The sequence below is a fragment of the Fistularia commersonii genome, chromosome 28, assembly GCF_037954325.1.
Source record: "Fistularia commersonii isolate RoL2024-O1a breed Wild chromosome 28, RoL_Fcom_v1.0, whole genome shotgun sequence".
NCBI lineage: Eukaryota > Metazoa > Chordata > Actinopteri > Syngnathiformes > Fistulariidae > Fistularia > Fistularia commersonii.
Window position 1 is genome coordinate 7,225,775 of NC_141311.1, and position 16,773 is coordinate 7,242,547.

The following is a 16,773-nucleotide window of genomic DNA, read 5'->3' on the forward strand; positions in this document are numbered from 1 at the left end:
ACACATTTTGCACCAGAATACACAGCGGTCCAATTATTAGAGGTTCTCTTTGACCCTGGAGTTATTCACAGCTCCAAGACACATCCATCCATCCATCCATCTTCCCCCGATTATCCAGAGTCACGGAGTCAGCAGCCGGAGCAGTGAAGCCCAGACCTCCCTCTTCCCCCACCACATGGTCCAGCTCCTCTGGGGGATCCCAAGGCGTTCCCAGTCCAGCCTGGAGTCATTCTCTCTCCAGCATGTCCTGGGTCTTCCCCGTGGTCTCCTCCTAGATGGACATGCCATGGAATACGTCCCCCCGGAGGCGTCCAGGAGGCATCCTGACCAGATGCCCGAGCCACCTCATCTGACTCCTGTCTATGCGGAGGAGCAGCGACTCTATTCCGAGCTCCTCCCGGATGACCGAACTTTTCACCCTATCTCTAAGGGAGAGTCCGGCCACCCTGGGGAGAAAACTAATTTCAGCCACTTCTCATTCTTTCGGTCACTACCCACAGCTCGTGACCATAGGTCAGGGTGGGAATGTAGATCCACTAGTAAATTGAGAGCTTTGCCTTTTGGCTCAGCTCCCTCTTCACCATGACCGACTGTCACAGGTTCCTCAGCGCTGCAGATGCTGCACCGATCCGCCTATTCAATCTCCCGCTCCATCCTTCCCTCACTTGTGAACAAGACCCAGAGGTACATGAACTCCTCCGCTCGGGGCAGGACCTCTTCCCCGACCCAGAGTTAGTGTTCCACCCGTTTCAAGTTGAGCACCACGGTCTGGGAATTTGGAGGTGCTGATCCTCATCCCGGCTGCTTCACACTCGGCTGCGACCTCTTCCAGTAAGAGCCGGGGATCGTGGCCTGATGAAGCCAACAGAACCACATCATCTGCAAAAAGCAGAGTCCAGACCGGATCCCCTGGACACCCTGGCTGCGCCTGGAAATTCTGTCCATTAAAGTTATGAAGAGAATCGGTGACAAAGGGCAGCCCTGGCGGTGTCCAACTCTCACTGGAAACGGGTCCGACTTACAACCGGCTACGCGGACCAAGACGAATGAATGTCGGAAAAGTGAGCATGTGAGGGTGACAGCCACTTTCAGACGTCCTGGTCCTCGGGGTGGCACAATTCTGGCGGTCTGTGTTTCCGTATCGCTACGGACCTCATTTCGCTGAAGGGGGCGGAAGTGGTCGACAGTAAGTACGAGACGGATATCAACCATGTGACATCACCTGTGCGCTCCAACCTGTGCATGTGCCCGTGCACACAAACACAATACTGAGTGATGAGTGATCTTCCTCATGTTGACAGCGTGATAGGATGTGGGTTGGAGCTTAGCAACAGGACTTCGGGGCAGGTTGCACAGCACAAAGACCTTCTTGTGGAACCTCTTGTCTGTCCCTCCCTCCCAGCTGTAGGCACATTGGCTTGTCATGTGCTCCGCTGTGACAACAAGACTCCCATGTCTTCCTCCTCTGTCATGCTCGGATTTTCCGGATCCACAATGAATTGACTGTTGCATTTCTTTGACCCTCAGTCAATGATTGCCCTCAGTTTCTCTTGTGTTTGATTTTCAGTATCCCAGCACACGCGCACGTCCGCAGGTTTTGTGGATGTGCGGGTCAGTACACTCGCTGAAATCTATCAGTCGGATGGCAAATACGACTGGTCTCCCTGCTGATCCCGGACCAGTCAACATTAGTGCTGCTTCCTAAAAGCTGAATATAACGGTCCTTAAATTCTTTTGTGACCGTGACTCTGCCTTCGTGTTTTGAAAAACTTGATGACTTGACAGCACATTCTTGAGAAACCCCCCAGGAGATGGATGTTTTCGAATAACGTGCGCATTCTCACTTTACCCTGGCACCATCTTCCGTTTCTGTATCTATTTCTAGATTTTTTTTTTTCGTTTTTTGTACCCCACTGGTTTAATGATCTGTATATGTAGTACCTGCAGACAAAACACGCTGCTAAGCTTTGGCGGGGACACAGTAACCAAGCCTCGATTTCTGAAAACCCATTGTGGTTGAGAATAATTCTTTTTGCCACTTTAAAAAACACAACAAGAATGCTCTCTTCTTCCATGGTAATCGAGAAAAAACAGACGTCTCAAAGGCAGATATCTCTAAATTTAGCCAGCCTGCATCTGGGTTACATGCATAAGCAAAAGGAAAAAAGATAAGTAACGCTTGATTTTGGGGGGTAAATGTTTCCTCTCGATGTGTTTCATTTTTCCTTTTAAAACTATGCTCGAATGGATAAGGGCCGGGCAAAAATTCAACCGCGACATGTAGGATGGGCACTGAATATTACGCTGGGAAGTTTTTTCTGGAATGTTATTTATATATGCTGGCAAGGACTTGGTTTGATAATGCACCGCCTCTGTCATGGTGGAGCCGGACTGCAGGAGAAAAGGAAGCCACACAGAGAGCATATGGGAGAAGCCAGCTGTGCTATTTCGGCCTCTTTTATTTACTTATAAAAATGCTGTATGACAATTAGCTAAATGTGTCTCCTCACCTTTGCGCGCTGTCTAGAGGTTTTTTCAAATCCAGAGACCCTCTCCACAGACAGTTATTCATGCTGCAGAAAGTCGGCGGCTAACCAACGGTGTTGTGAACTCTTGCATCTTCAGACTTTGATGCAAAGGAGAACGGTAAGGTCGGTCTGAATGGTGGGCGGCACTTCAGTTTCCTAACAGGAAGCGTTTGCCGATTCGCAGTTTTTCCTCAGAGGAAAGAGTGGGTGACGCATTTGTGTCTACTTTATCCGCGACGCGCCGAGAAATTTGCAGGCGTGCGGGGGGTTGGGGTGGGGGTTGGGGTTGAATAGGTGCTCGGCTGAGGTTTTGACACATCTGTTGGGTGTCACCGCTTGGAGGATAGCTGTGATGACTCGAGGCGTTCCTGCCACAGCGCTAAACTTACGCTAAATTTGTTTCATAAGTGGCCTATGAGTGGAGGGCATCGGAACACGTCAGTCAGCAGATAGTTCGGTCCTTCCTCTCTCGTGCGGTCACTCCATCCCCCCGGGATTCTGCTCCAAGTCCACTGCACAAATTGTCCGATTCTTTATGTTCAGTGCCTCCGTCGTGTTTGTTTTGTTTGTTTGTGTTTATTCTCAGAAGGTGTCCCTTCTGTTTTGGCCCCCACCTGCTGCAGAAGGCAACTATTAGGGAACAGTCTCTGCTGTTAAGATGCCTAGAAGTTCGAACTAATCTAAGAAAATTCCAATTTGGTCGGTCGCAATTATGGCTGACCATTTTTTTTTCCTGTCACATAAGAGTCCCTTCCCAGCTGCAGCTTTCTAGCCTATAATCACATCCTGCACCTTGGAGATGAGAGCACAGCGCCATCAAGCCTTGTTCAAGGTCTACAAACTTTTTAAAAAAGCTGGTGGTTTTTGCAGCTTGAAAAATCCACCTTTTCTACTTTTGCTAATTTGTCTCTAATCCTTATTATTTCTCTCGCTATTTCACTGCCTGGTTTGAGAATCCTGTTGAAACTCTACAAATAAAAGATTCAAGAGATTCTAAGTGTCTATCGTCACATACATAGTGAAGAAAAATGTTTCCCTGCACAGTGAAATTCCTATTTTGCTGTACGCAGTGCATTTAGATATGTATTGATGAGAAATAATGACAGCGTAAACATTATTATAAATATGAGCAGTATTGCCAGTGCAGTAAGACATTTGAGGTTGTGAGTTGGTGTGCAACTCGCAAAGTGCAGGTGCAGTTTATTTAAACAGGCAGTAGTTTTGACTGTGCTTCATGTAAAGTGCAAAATGCTAATTAATCAACCTTAATTAGATTATGTAAAGTAAATATATATATGTGTAAAAAATTGTTAGAAACCTTGTTTTCCTGGAATTTTTTAAGTAATAATCTCTCAACAAGGGTTGATGGTCCAGGAGTAGAAAATATGTTCATTTCAATTAAATGCGGAATATTTAAATAAAAGAATAAAATATACAACCATAAAAATAATTAGAGCAATGCAATGGCCGGCACTCATTCTTCAGCGACAGACAGAGGCTTGTGGTTGTATTTCGGTGGTCTTCACAGGGTCTCCATGGTCTCCATGTTCCCCTGCCTGCCTGGTTTCCTCATGTTCTATATCGTTCTCCCATCCAGAAGGTTAAGTGAAGACTCCAAATTGTCCATAGGTGTGAATAAGAGGTTCCTGTGGTTGAAAAGTGACTAGTTGAGATCAAACCCCACCTCCAACCGACAGGACTCCAACCCCACCCCCACGCTCCCACACCACTGCCACACGCACACACTCAAAACCTAATGTGCGAGGTATGTATAATAACTCTAACGGTTGAAAGAGGATTTTCATGATGGGATGCGGCTCATGGAGGTGGCAGAAGTGCAGAGGAGAAGGAGCTCCTACCCCTGCCCCATTGACTACAACGTATAGATAAAGTTCAGTTCATGTTGTATTCTTTGCATTGGCCGTGTGTGAAAACATCATTCCGCTGAGCGGGACGTCGCCAAGACGGCACTGGACTATTAAGGAGAACAGTAGCGTTCTCATGATGATTCCTCCCGGGTGGGAACTCTAAGTTTCATAGTGTGTGTTTTTAAGTTCTCGCATTGCCTGTGACTTTAACAGATTAACGGGTTTACACAGCCAGGCCGACATTTACACTCCGTAGTAGTTAAATGGTTAATCAAGGAAATAGTAAGTAACAATTATGAGTGGAATTAGGATATCACTGTCAATATTAGAGGATGTGGCTGCGACAGCAATCCTATACATACGGATGCGTTTGCCCGTTTGCGGGACGTCTGTGCCATAGGCGCTTTAGTTCAGCTTTTTGGTCACAAGAAGCGGGATGTGCCGCTTTCTAAGGCAAATTCTGAGGTGCGGCAAAAACTGCAGCGCAAATCGGCAGCTTTTCCATGAGCCAATAGTCGATAGATATTCAGATGGTTTTTGTACAGATTTGGTTTTTTAGCGCATATCATGTGATTCGTTAAAGGAGGGCAAACAAATCAAGGACGATTCGAGGAATTAAAATTCAAAGAAACCGTCCATTTCTGTCTTGAATTTGTACCCGAACAGCCCCCTCGCAGTCAGGCTTTCAAACGGCGGTGGAAAAAGTTAAATAATCTCAACCAGGCATGTGAGAAGCGGCCACCCGTCTGAAACCCTGCACGTACGTGAGGCGACGTTCAGCCCCGGGTCGGAAAGAGAAACGCTGTTTTGTCTGCGGGGTTGGGGTCGAGGGTGACTTCAAGTTTTGTATGTTTGTTTGTTTGATGGCACCATCCCCCACGGCAAATGTGGGTATTCAATTATTTTAGAAGGTGCTCTTTATTTTACGCTTTTAATTAGGACACTGCCCCTAGACTTGGAATTAGATAATCAAAAATTATGAAAATATTATGAATAACCCGTGTTCCTGTTTGTCTCATTCAGCCGGGGCTCGTGCAGAGAAACATGAGTGTATTCTGCAAAATGTAAAAAGGGGAAACACGGGGATGACTTGAAAAACAAGTCTTATTGTTGTGTCTTAACGTCACTGCGGTGTTGGAGTTGTGGGTTCGGCTAATGTGTGTTTGATGGCGGCGCAGTTCGTCACGGCTGAAAATTACTTTGCAGATAGCAAAAGTCATCGAAATGAATGGCAAATAACGGAGGGAGAAAATGACTGTCGCTGACGGTTAAAGGGTCGGCCGAGGTAAGAGAGCGTAGAGAATAAATAGGACGCAGGGCAGGAGCTCCGGCGGCTCGCTGCAATGCATCGCAATCCAAATGTAACAGCGTAAATCCATGTTTATAAATTTGATCTGATCCGCAGAGAGCGCCGCGTCTGTACTCAGCCTTGTGTTAAAGTGCCGGAAAAAAGGGCATTAAGATTCTGACAAACTTCACAGATCTGCTGTTTATCCGGGAGATGTTTTTAACACGCGTGTCTGTTGAGGGTTGACCTAACCTCGGTGACAGGCAGACGTCTCCAGGAAAGAAAAAAAAAAAGCCTGTTCTTAGACCAGTTGGCAAGAGTGGTACTAAGGTCGCCTGCCAGCTCTCGCGTCAAAAACACAAAAAATCCCATTTGGCAGAGGCGGTGCCACGATTCAGGCGAGATCAAAAGTTGTGACTTTGGTACTGCATGCTTGGCCAAAATGGTGATTTTCATCACGTGAAGTTGTTGGTTGTTGTAAAATCAATGAATTAAACATAAGAGGATAATTAAAATCCCAGTCTGGGGGTGTGCTCTGTGTTTTTTTATTGGTTGGAGACCTGCCCACGAGTAGTACCACAAATTAATAGTGAAACTTTTCAGCGGAAAAAGGCGTCAGTGAAATATGTAATATCCCTCAGAGGTATATGGATAACATTATGAATTACTGATGTATAGCTTTTGTGAGCGAAGCTATTAAATTAACATGGGATTACATTAAATAGGAATAGTTACACCCTATTCTTGTTAAATACCAAAATGAATGTTTGTCATCCACCATGACTTGATAGGGTTGTTTTTTTTGTATTTTTTCCTTTCCTTTTATCGTTTTTTAACAAAGTGGGATAGTCTGTCACACTTGGCGTAGCACGCGATGCCACGCGCACAAATTTTCACCGACATTTAACTTTCATATTTTGAAGTCAATGATGACTCTGTCCCGTCCTGCGCTGGTCATGTGGTGCACGCTGACCCAAGTGTGTCCCACTTGACATCCCCAATGATAAGATTCTGAGAAGGCAGAGTGTGTCAAATTACTGTAAACTGTCAATTTCATTGCATCCCCCCCAACCTTCTCCTCCCCTGGGGACTCTCCACAAAACCCCCTCTCTTTTCCCCGCTTCCTTTTTTTTTTCTCCATTTTTAATTTTATTGTGTATTGAAATGATGCGTAATTAAATAATCAACAAATGAATAATTTAAATAATTGTTTCATTTTATGTCAGATCTGAGCCAGAAATGAAACTGAACCAGATCCTGACATTGCTGTCGCAACCAAACAGATGGTTTTGTTTTGTTTTTTTAATTTTGTTTTGTTTTTCACTTTTATATTTCAGAGATTAGCTTTTCCCTTTGTAACCAATTGCTGCATCTGTTAGGGTGATGGCAGGGGAAAAAAACGGGGTCCTACGATCAGAATGCAATCTTTGTAATTGCAGCAGATATAAAATCCACTCATCCTGTCACTACAAGAGCTTCACCTATATGATTCAGAACCGTCACATTTTAAGAAGGGATGTTATTACGCTTGCGTGTCACTGAGGAGAAGTCTGCTTGGTGGATTTTCCTGTTGCCCTTTTGATCCGTCTTAACCTTTTATATTTTATTCTAGTCGCTTCCTCAAAAGCGCCTCTGGTTGGCTGACTCACTTTCACCCCCTTGCCCTTGCCTCTTTCAGTTTGAACTTTTCTGTTTTAAATCCGCCTGCCGCAGCACGGTCACAGTCAGCTGAAGGTGTGAGGTAAAGTGGATTTTCATCTTCTTAGCCGAGAGACCCAGCCGGTCCGGTTGAAGGGTTGAAAGGCGATATAGTCTCTTTTGAGAGGAAAAACCCGCTAGAAAAAAAAAAAAAGTTCACGCGAGGGATGTTGCGGTTTGGGTGAAGTTAAACTGATGACAGGAAGTATCTCAGGTGTCAGAGCGGCGAATGGAGACAACGAGAAACGGCAGAGCTGTAGAAGTCCCGGTGTCTCTCTGCTATGGCGGCGCGTAATTTAAAGCCACTGCTCAGAAGAGGCTTTGCAGTCCGCTTGGTGTATCTGTGCACAATAAAATCGTGGCACAAGATCTTGCCCTCACGTTGGATGTTGCAGAAATAGCTGGTGCAGAAGTTATAGTTTGCCTGGCTCTTCCAATCAGCTGTCCTGATTCTTGCTGCTGATGATGTGCAGTTGATTTGAAAAAAAAAACTGTTCAAGTCAGCTGCACTAAGTTTATGTGGTTAATAAAGCAAGTTGATAAAGCAAAGAGAGATAAGTGTGTGTTCTTGATTGAGTTTTGACTCCACTGGCATGATAAACACACACACACACACACACACACACACACACACACACACACACACACACACACACACACACATACACACACACACGGATCCACTCATTTTGAATCCCTGATCAGCAGGAGCACAGACTTTAGACCAAACAGCTGGCCGGTTAAAGACCATTTTTTTATGTATATATATACTTCCAATGTCCTCTAATATTTACTCTGGGACGTATAAGCCGACTAGCCAAAAACCTGCGGAGCATCAGGTTTGCAGTGCACGTATGAAAGGGCGGCAACATGCATCAATGTGGCACTGCGACACACACGTAAATAAAGATCTGCCGGTGACGAGACAGGAAGAAATGCTTGTAGTGAGGTTTTCTAGTTAAAAAATTGATTTATTAATCTGCTGCTTGTTGTGTCATCAGACTGATACATGAAGGTAATTTCTCCAGTCATGGGATAAGGGGATATTAAGGGAAATTGTGTTTGTTTTTTGTTTTTTTTGTGCAATGCCAATCACAGTTGCACCGACACAAATTTCTGTCACTTTCAATCACAGACTCATTTGTGTTCGTACAGAGGAAATGGAAATAAGCGGAAGATGTTTCAGACCTCTTCTGGATGCGTGGATCACATCAGGCTTGATGGGGCGGGTGCTCAACGCTGGCTTTCTGTTTTCATGTTGTTGTTGCTTTGTTTCTGTTTTGTTTTCTTTCACATACATCGCTGAAAAAGAGAAAAAGAAATCTTTCACAATTATGCCAAGCCACACCGCAAGCACTTTTCAGCAGATGCGCATACACACGCGCACACCCACACACACACACATACACACACACCGCATATTAACACACCGCAAAACTTCCCACATACTCATAACAGGCTGTCTTTTACTGACAGTGACTCTGCCTCTTTTGAGAAGAATGTGGGCGACGATTGACTGGAATCAACATGTGAAGAGCTTCATAAAAACTCCTGTATGACAACAAAAAAACAAATGAATTAGCAGCAACAATAGTCCCACGTCGCTCTCCCCCCTCCTGCTGTGCACTGTGCTGTGGTGCCACAGCGAGCGCGTCCAATTCATATCATCCATTATATTCCAATCCAGTTGTATACCGACCAATTTTAGTGAAATACTTGGACAAGCTGGGTCACAATGTTGAACTTTAATATTACGTATATACCCTCCTCCCCAGGGTGTTAAAGATGGCAGTGTGGATCCAGGCCCAGCAGCTCCAGGGTGATGCTCTGCACCAGATGCAGTCCTTGTACGGTCAGCACTTTCCCATCGAGGTGCGACATTACCTGTCCCAGTGGATAGAGAGTCAGCTCTGGTGAGTTTCGCACACCTGAATTCATTCATTTATTCACAGAGTGTATATTTTCATGGATGGATTATTTCCCCATCTTTTACGGACCTGCATGTATGTGCGTGTATTAGGGACAGCGTAGACTTGGAGAACCCGCAGGAGGAGTTCAAGGCCAAACGCCTGCTAGACAGTCTGATCCAGGAGCTGCAGAACAAAGCTGAGCACCAGGTGGGAGAGGACGGCTTCCTGCTGAAAATCAAACTGGGACACTATGCCAGCCAGCTCAAGGTAGGTCCCGAAAATCCCCCGCCCCTTCGCCGTAACCTCGGACCGCTCCGACAGCGCGGGAGGTTCTGAGCTCGCCGTCTCCATCTGTAGAGTTCTGACTGAGAGCAAGACATGTTTCAGAAAAGGTTCTGTACCCGCCACAAGCAAAACAAAAGTATAGCTCAAGTGAGGGCCTTGGTAGCCGCCCATCGCTGCTATTTATTATCAAGCGCTCCACTCACAGACCCATTCTTCTGTTTGTTTTTTCCCCTCCCGGTAATCAGGCAGAGAAAGTGGGTGAAGGGGCTGCATCTGCGCTATGAAAACGGCAGGCCTTTATTCACACCACTCTCTGCCCCTTTACATTGGTTTTAACAGGTTATTTAAAAATGGCTAAACTTTTAATGGAACTTATGTCTTCTTCCTCAAGTTGAAGCAGCAGGCACATCTGTATTTGTAAGCTGAGTTTTACGCTCTTCCTCGTTCGGAGTTTATACAAGCGGTCAGCTGAACTCCCGGTGTGTGTGCTTCTTTGACAATGTGTGTGTGAGTGTGTGTATGCTAAGGAGTCATGTCTGTATATGAAGTGCCCCACACTTTAGAAACGGGTGTCATTAGGCTGGTCTAATGGGTTTTAGTGTGTCTCTTGTGTGAACTCCAGAGCTAAGCAGGCCTCCTCGAAGTGAATAAATTGATGAGTCCTGAGTGCGGCGTCTGCTCTCCTCGTCAGGGGCTAACAGGCCTTAACGCGGCACATTTGCTGGTTTTCTTTCAGAGCACGTATGACCGATGTCCTCTGGAGTTGGTCCGGTGCATCAAACACATCCTCTACACAGAGCAGCGGCTGGTCAGGGAGGCCACTAATGTGAGTAAGGAGTGGACGTGTGTACGTGTGTGTGTGTGTGTGTGTGTGTGTGTGTGTGTGTGCAATTTGCAAAATCAAATGTGTCTACCCTGATTGTCGCACAAAATGAAATGTGAACTTCTGCCCAAAACATCAGCTGCCTTTACCAAAAGACGGTTGATTATAACAATAGTGGTACAGGTAAACATCCGGACACGTCGATATTTTGTTAATAATGCTATGGAGTGTCTTTTGTAATGACAGTTTATGTAATTATCTGTCATAACACTGCAATAAGAAAATTGAAATCAGATATTGATAACGGCAGGGAGTTATAAAAGCATGAAACCAGCGGCGCGTGAAACATCTGACTCTCTGCGGCTCCCAGTGTGAATTGATTTCCAGTCACAACATGCCTTTTCTATTAGCTGACCACATATGCGGACTGACGGCTCTGAACCTCAGGGCCCTGTCGGGCCACTCTTTAGGAACTTCAACTGGCCCCGCAGTCTGCATGGGTTTGATAAGCAAATGCATCCACTCCCCTTCGTTCTATGTGCAGTGGTCCTTTCAGGTTCGTGGTTACTGGGGATTTTTACACTCAGAAAGTCAAACTCGGGGAAGCATTTCATGTCTGGTCTGGTTGTGCTGCAGTGGACGTGTTTGATCAGACAAGTAGGAAGGAAATCTGAATGAAAATATTAAATTATAACTTAAAACTCCACATACCGGACGTTGAATTCTCTTTAGAAATGACTTTGGTGCCACAAACCCTCCTTCCTGGATTCAGAGCCTCTCTATGGCTTCATTTGCACCCATTTACCGGTATGAGCCTAAACCAGAGATTGATTAGTCAGCTCGCCTCCACCGCTCCCAAACCCTTGTGCGTTTGTGAAGGCGAGCGCTAAAATCATTTTGAGCGAGGTCAGCAAATCCCCTGTACGCCGCCCAACACCTCCAGAGCCGCAGCTATGAGAGCAGCGCAGTATTTTGAATAAAATCAGCCTTTAATTCAACTTGACATTTTTACTGTCACAGCCTGATCTACACATAACTCAAAGGTCCCTACAATTACTGCTCCTGCAGCAATGATCTATACGTTCATTGGCGTCGGCGTCGGCCGCATGATGACTAAACTCAACAATCTCCCCGCTCTCAGTGAATCCTTCTGTCAGTCTGAAGTTGGATCTGGCCCTGTCACAAATTCGCAAATTCTGTATAAAAGCACAAAACAAAACAATCGCTGTTTTAGTTGAAGCCAGAGTGACAGCGATCGAGGGGAGGGAGATCTCAAGTGGGCTGTAGAGTCGCCTCTGGACGAGCCAGAAGCTACTGATTGGCTCCCCTTGTTAAGTTTTAAAAGATCCCTTTTATATACAGTTAATGTTAAAGCAGCCATATTGTTATTTACCCAACTTCCTGGTTTTGCCTGCAGCGTCCGTCCGCATGGTTGGATATTTTTTTCTTAGCTAGCTTCACCATTTGCTGTCATTTCACTCTTGAACCAAAATGGGAGCTGCAATTTGTTGACATCTTGAATGCAAGTCTTTGGTAGCACAGCTCTTGACTTCCACGTGGCCACCGCGAGCGATCATAAATAATCTGCAGCGTGAGAGGCCCGGTGCTCTCCAATGGGAAGCCAACGCCACCGGTTTCCGATCCATAATCTAACGTTTCCTTCGTCTCTCTGGCTCTCTCTCCGTTTCTGCCCCTCAATCACACTTTGTAACTGACAGTCGAGCTCTCCAGTGGGCGGAATGATGGACAGCATGTCTCAGAAATACCAACAGATTAACCAGGCTTTTGAGGAGCTTCGCCTGCTGAGCCAGGATACAGAGAACGATCTGCGTAAGCTTCAGCACAACCAGGAGTACTTCATCATCCAGTATCAGGAGAGCCTCCGAATCCAGGGTGAGATAAGAGAGCCGGCATTCGATTGTTGCCCCTGCCGTCATGTGAGTGATTTGACTGGACCGTAAGGAGATGGAATAATCTTAAACCGTGTCACACAAATTAATCTACTAAACTGAAAAAGTCCATTTACAAGGAAATGAATCATGAAACAAATTGGCTGCTGCCAGCAATTTATTACCAAAGCAAAAGAGCAACAAGTTGATTTTGAAGGCCGGCAGAGTAAAATGTCAAAAGATTTTTATTTATTTATTTACTTCAAAAAAAGGTTATTAAACATTTTTTTCCAGTTTATCTAAATGGCAGGCTCGTATTCTAACCCTTTGCCAGGAACGCCATTCGGGAAAAGCGGCATGTAGCTGTGAATGAAATCTGCATTGAGTTTGAAGAGATTCTCCCGAGTTAATCATTGATCCCGGCCCGGGGGGAGAACGTACACTGTGCGTGTAAACGTTGCAGATCTAGACTTTTACCTCACCCTTTACCCCCCCTTCCTCCCTCAACCATGTCCAACTCGACCCCACCCACCAACACCCTTTTTTGGATGGCACCCTGGCTCCCTCTCAGCCCAGCTCACCAGCCTGGCCACGCTGCCCCCTGCTGACCGGCAGCTACGAGAGCCCGCCCTCATCAGCAAGAGAGCCACAGTGGAGGCTTGGCTGACCAGAGAAGCTAACACACTACAGAAATACAGACTGGTAATGGCCGTAGACACAACAGAAAATCCACGTGCACACACACACACACACACACGTTACCCTATTATTTTATTTTCAAAGTCAACCTCTTATGTCTTCAAATTGTGCTTGCTGTCTACAGGACCTTGCGGAGAAGCACCAGAAAACACTGCAGCTGTTGAGGAAGCAACAGACAATCATTCTGGATGACGAGCTGATCCAGTGGAAGCGAAGGCAACAGCTGGCAGGCAACGGGGGCCCGCCGGAGGGAGGGCTGGACATCCTGCAGTCCTGGTGAGTTCCCTTCCGCCTCCCACCAAGAACACACACACACACAAACACACAAAAACAAAGCAGAGGTCACAGGTTTACAAGCTTACAATTGACCACCACAGAGTTTCAACAAGCTCTGAAATCGACGCGCATCCGTTTGCTGACCCATTGCCGCGTCTGCTTCGCTCATGTCGGAATTAATTTTGCAGCAAAATGTTTTTTTTCCATGATTAGTTCCCAGTGTTTTTCTAAGGACGGTGAATCCACATTGTACATGACATGTGTGTGTATGTGTGTGTGTGTGTATGTGTGCGTGTGTGTGCGCTAGGTGCGAGAAGCTGGCAGAAACAATCTGGCAGAACAGGCAACAGATCCGGAGAGCGGAGCACCTCAGGCAGCAGCTGCCCATCCCGGGTCCGATCGAAGAGCTGCTCAATGAACTCAACAGCACCATCACAGACATCATCTCAGCGCTGGTCACCAGGTCTGGACGGAAAAAAAACACTTTATAATCATTTTTTTAGGTCCACTGTGTTTCAACAAATCCCTGCATGTGTGTATGTGTGTGTGTATGTGTTTGTGCGTGCGGGCAGGTAGAGGCACAGTGTAACGCCACCCTTTCCATCCCTGTGTTTTTGAACCCATTTGCAAGCAAATCACTCACTTCCTCTTGTTTGTGGTCGCCAGGGTAAACAGTGCATTCGATTAGTCAGACTGAGTTACCCGCCCGGCTCTCGTTTTTCGCTTCGCAACGTTTTGGATCGTTTTGGCAGTACGTGGCTACATCATTTCCGACTCACTCACACAACTCACTCGTTCTCGTCATCCTCATGCCAAGTCTCCTAAGAGTTCGGCTTCCATTTATATGGTCCGGCTGAAGTCCTGGATTGTGTTTACAATCGATTCCCTTATTGATTGGCTGTTCTGATTGATGTTTTCCGAAGGTGAGGATGACTATGTGAGAGTGGGGGACCGAACTTTAGAAAAAAAAAACACTTTTTTTTTTTAAACAGAGCTGGGAATTGAGCTGAGGTAGCTGTAGCCTGAGGGTTAGCTCTGTTTTTCCGTCATCATTGGATGGAAGCATGAAGAATGTTTACATTCTGTGCATGAACGGAGTGTGCGGCCGGTCAGCCTTGAACATCAGGCAGGAAAAGGTGATTTTCCAGTCTGGAGGTGTCCTCAGTATTCTCACTGAGTATCTGCTGAAGAAGCTCAACCTGCTGCTTTCTCTTTTGACGCACTGTGTTGTCTGAGAGTATTGCTTTTAATAGAGGATGTGGACTGAGCGGTAGAGAAGCATCCCGGCATGGCAGAAGACAGAGATGAGAGATGTTTTATGACCTAATGCCAAAGTGCTCCAAGGTAGAAGATGCACAGGAGACACTCGGCGCCTTGTTGGAGAGAAAAAGCGAAAGTTCCTGCAACTCGTTTTTTATCTGCATTATTTACAGTCCCAGCAGCACATCTGCCAGGGTCTGTCAGTGCTCAGGAATCTCTAAGCAGGAAGTCTTGACAGTCCGCTCTCGATGCTTGTCCTCACACAATGCTGTTGTAGCGATCGCTGGCTTACCACACACTCACATGTGTGTACACACACAAACACACACATACCGGCTCACACACACACAGCCAAACAGCCCTGCACTCAGACAGTAATGCGCTGTTATCACTTACAAGACAAACAGAGGTTCGGTTTCCTCAACAACATCCTCGATTCCCAAGAAGCCCAGAAGGTTGAACGATGTTTGTGGGAAAGTTTTTTTTTTGTTTTTTTTTAATCTGTTCCGACCAAGTATAGTTACAGGCCAGGTGGCTGTGAGGCTTTAACTACAACACGTGTTTGCTTAAAACCTCTCTTTTTTTTCTTTTTCTTTTATTACCATAGAAGACAGAATGCTGGTCTTAAATTGCAGTCCTGTAATCTCTTCAGAAAACATTTAACTCACTTTTGTGACCTTCGGTAAAGGCCCGGAAATAGAGCTAAATGCTAAATGCTAATTCTACAACACTATGTATGAAGCAGCTATTACCATTGTAAGCATTTTTAAATTTGCACTCAAGTTGCGCCACAAAATTGAATTGACATTGTGCAACATGAAATCATTTTCTATTCTTTCTTGAGCAACCAAATTTTCCTGAGATGAAGTTTTTGATTATGATATAAATAATTCACTACATTCCAGTGTATGATATGCAAATAATCATATAGCAATGTGGTGACGTGATATGTTGCAGGATGTGTCTGATTGAATGCAGACAAATCTTTTCTTCCTTAATCCAAAAGTGGTCGAAACCTGAAAGACCCCTTTGAAAATGTGACTCCTTGAAAGCATCTTTTTGCACACTAGCGTGACTCCAATCCAATCCCTCTCCCTCTACAGCACCTTCATCATCGAGAAACAGCCCCCACAAGTTCTCAAAACTCAAACCAAGTTCGCCGCAACCGTGCGCCTCCTGGTCGGGGGGAAGCTAAACGTGCACATGAACCCACCGCAGGTCAAGGCCACCATCATCAGCGAACAGCAATCGAAGGCCCTGCTGAAAAATGAAAACACAAGGAAGTAAGTTGTGCAACTCATTTCGTTCAAATTTTTGACGAATTTCCATTGGCAGCGCAGGAGGCAGCACTTCCCCTTCTTTTTTCTTTTTATTTTGGAAACTGGTGACTTTTTCTAAGCAGAGATGAACTTAGTTAATGCTTCGGTGAGTGTTTAAAACATAGGCGTGAAACTCTGTCCCACGGGCCAAATTTGCCCGCACTGTAATTATATTTGGCCAGTAAAGTCATACCAAATGACTATTAGAGCTGGCGCGCCGGTATAGTCTACAGTGCATGTATTTCAAATTCTACACATCCAAGAATTTTCTGCTGGTGCACGAAAATCACAACAGATCCCATCAACGCTCTCTCCTCTGTGAACAATAGTCATAGTGACCTTATGCTAATACTGGAACCCTGCTACTTGGGCAGAAAACAGGATTTTGCATATGTGCAATATTAAGTTATATATTGTATAGTATTAAGCTACGCTTGTTCCATATATAGTTTTTAAGCAAAACTTGTTTGGGTCCATACAAAAAGGTTCATTGTTATATCTGGAGGAAGATTTTTTTTCAATAAATATCAACGTTTGCCCGTGACTTTGTCCCAGTTTTGAATTTTGGCCCACCGTGTATTTGAGTTTGACATCCCTGGTTTAAAAGTGATTCTGAATGATCTGGCACTTCATAGTTCATCCTCCACATGTATAGGGGGCAGTGCATTACCAGGAAGTAGCCATGAGTGCCCCTTGAACACACACAAAGGGTGAAAATATTATGTCACCACTGCATTTAAATTCCAACGCTATCCTGTAACAGCGGTCGCTGGGTCAAGATCTCTTATGTGAACATCCTGAGTAAGTTTCCTTGGCAAGATGATCGTCCGCTTCCTCGTGCCGCTGCTGTGTATTTCAATGGAAGATTCGGTTAATTTCCTACACGAGTTGAGGCCGAGCCCGCTGGCGTAGCTGTGGCTGCCATCACCA

At 45.5% G+C, this 16,773-nt stretch overlaps 1 protein-coding gene across 1 annotated transcript in view; it reads left to right on the top strand.

The window, feature by feature from the left end:
• Nucleotides 1–16,773, top strand: part of stat5a (signal transducer and activator of transcription 5a) — a 56,768-nt gene that overhangs the window by 29,147 nt on the left and 10,848 nt on the right. Inside the window, exons 2-9 of the mRNA XM_086175499.1 lie at nucleotides 9,158–9,295; nucleotides 9,403–9,559; nucleotides 10,314–10,403; nucleotides 12,119–12,293; nucleotides 12,861–12,991; nucleotides 13,113–13,264; nucleotides 13,572–13,727; nucleotides 15,628–15,807. Of these exons, the coding sequence (XP_086031625.1) occupies nucleotides 9,168–9,295; nucleotides 9,403–9,559; nucleotides 10,314–10,403; nucleotides 12,119–12,293; nucleotides 12,861–12,991; nucleotides 13,113–13,264; nucleotides 13,572–13,727; nucleotides 15,628–15,807 (1,169 nt within the window). The 5' untranslated portion in view covers nucleotides 9,158–9,167. The remainder of the gene's footprint in view (nucleotides 1–9,157; nucleotides 9,296–9,402; nucleotides 9,560–10,313; nucleotides 10,404–12,118; nucleotides 12,294–12,860; nucleotides 12,992–13,112; nucleotides 13,265–13,571; nucleotides 13,728–15,627; nucleotides 15,808–16,773) is intronic.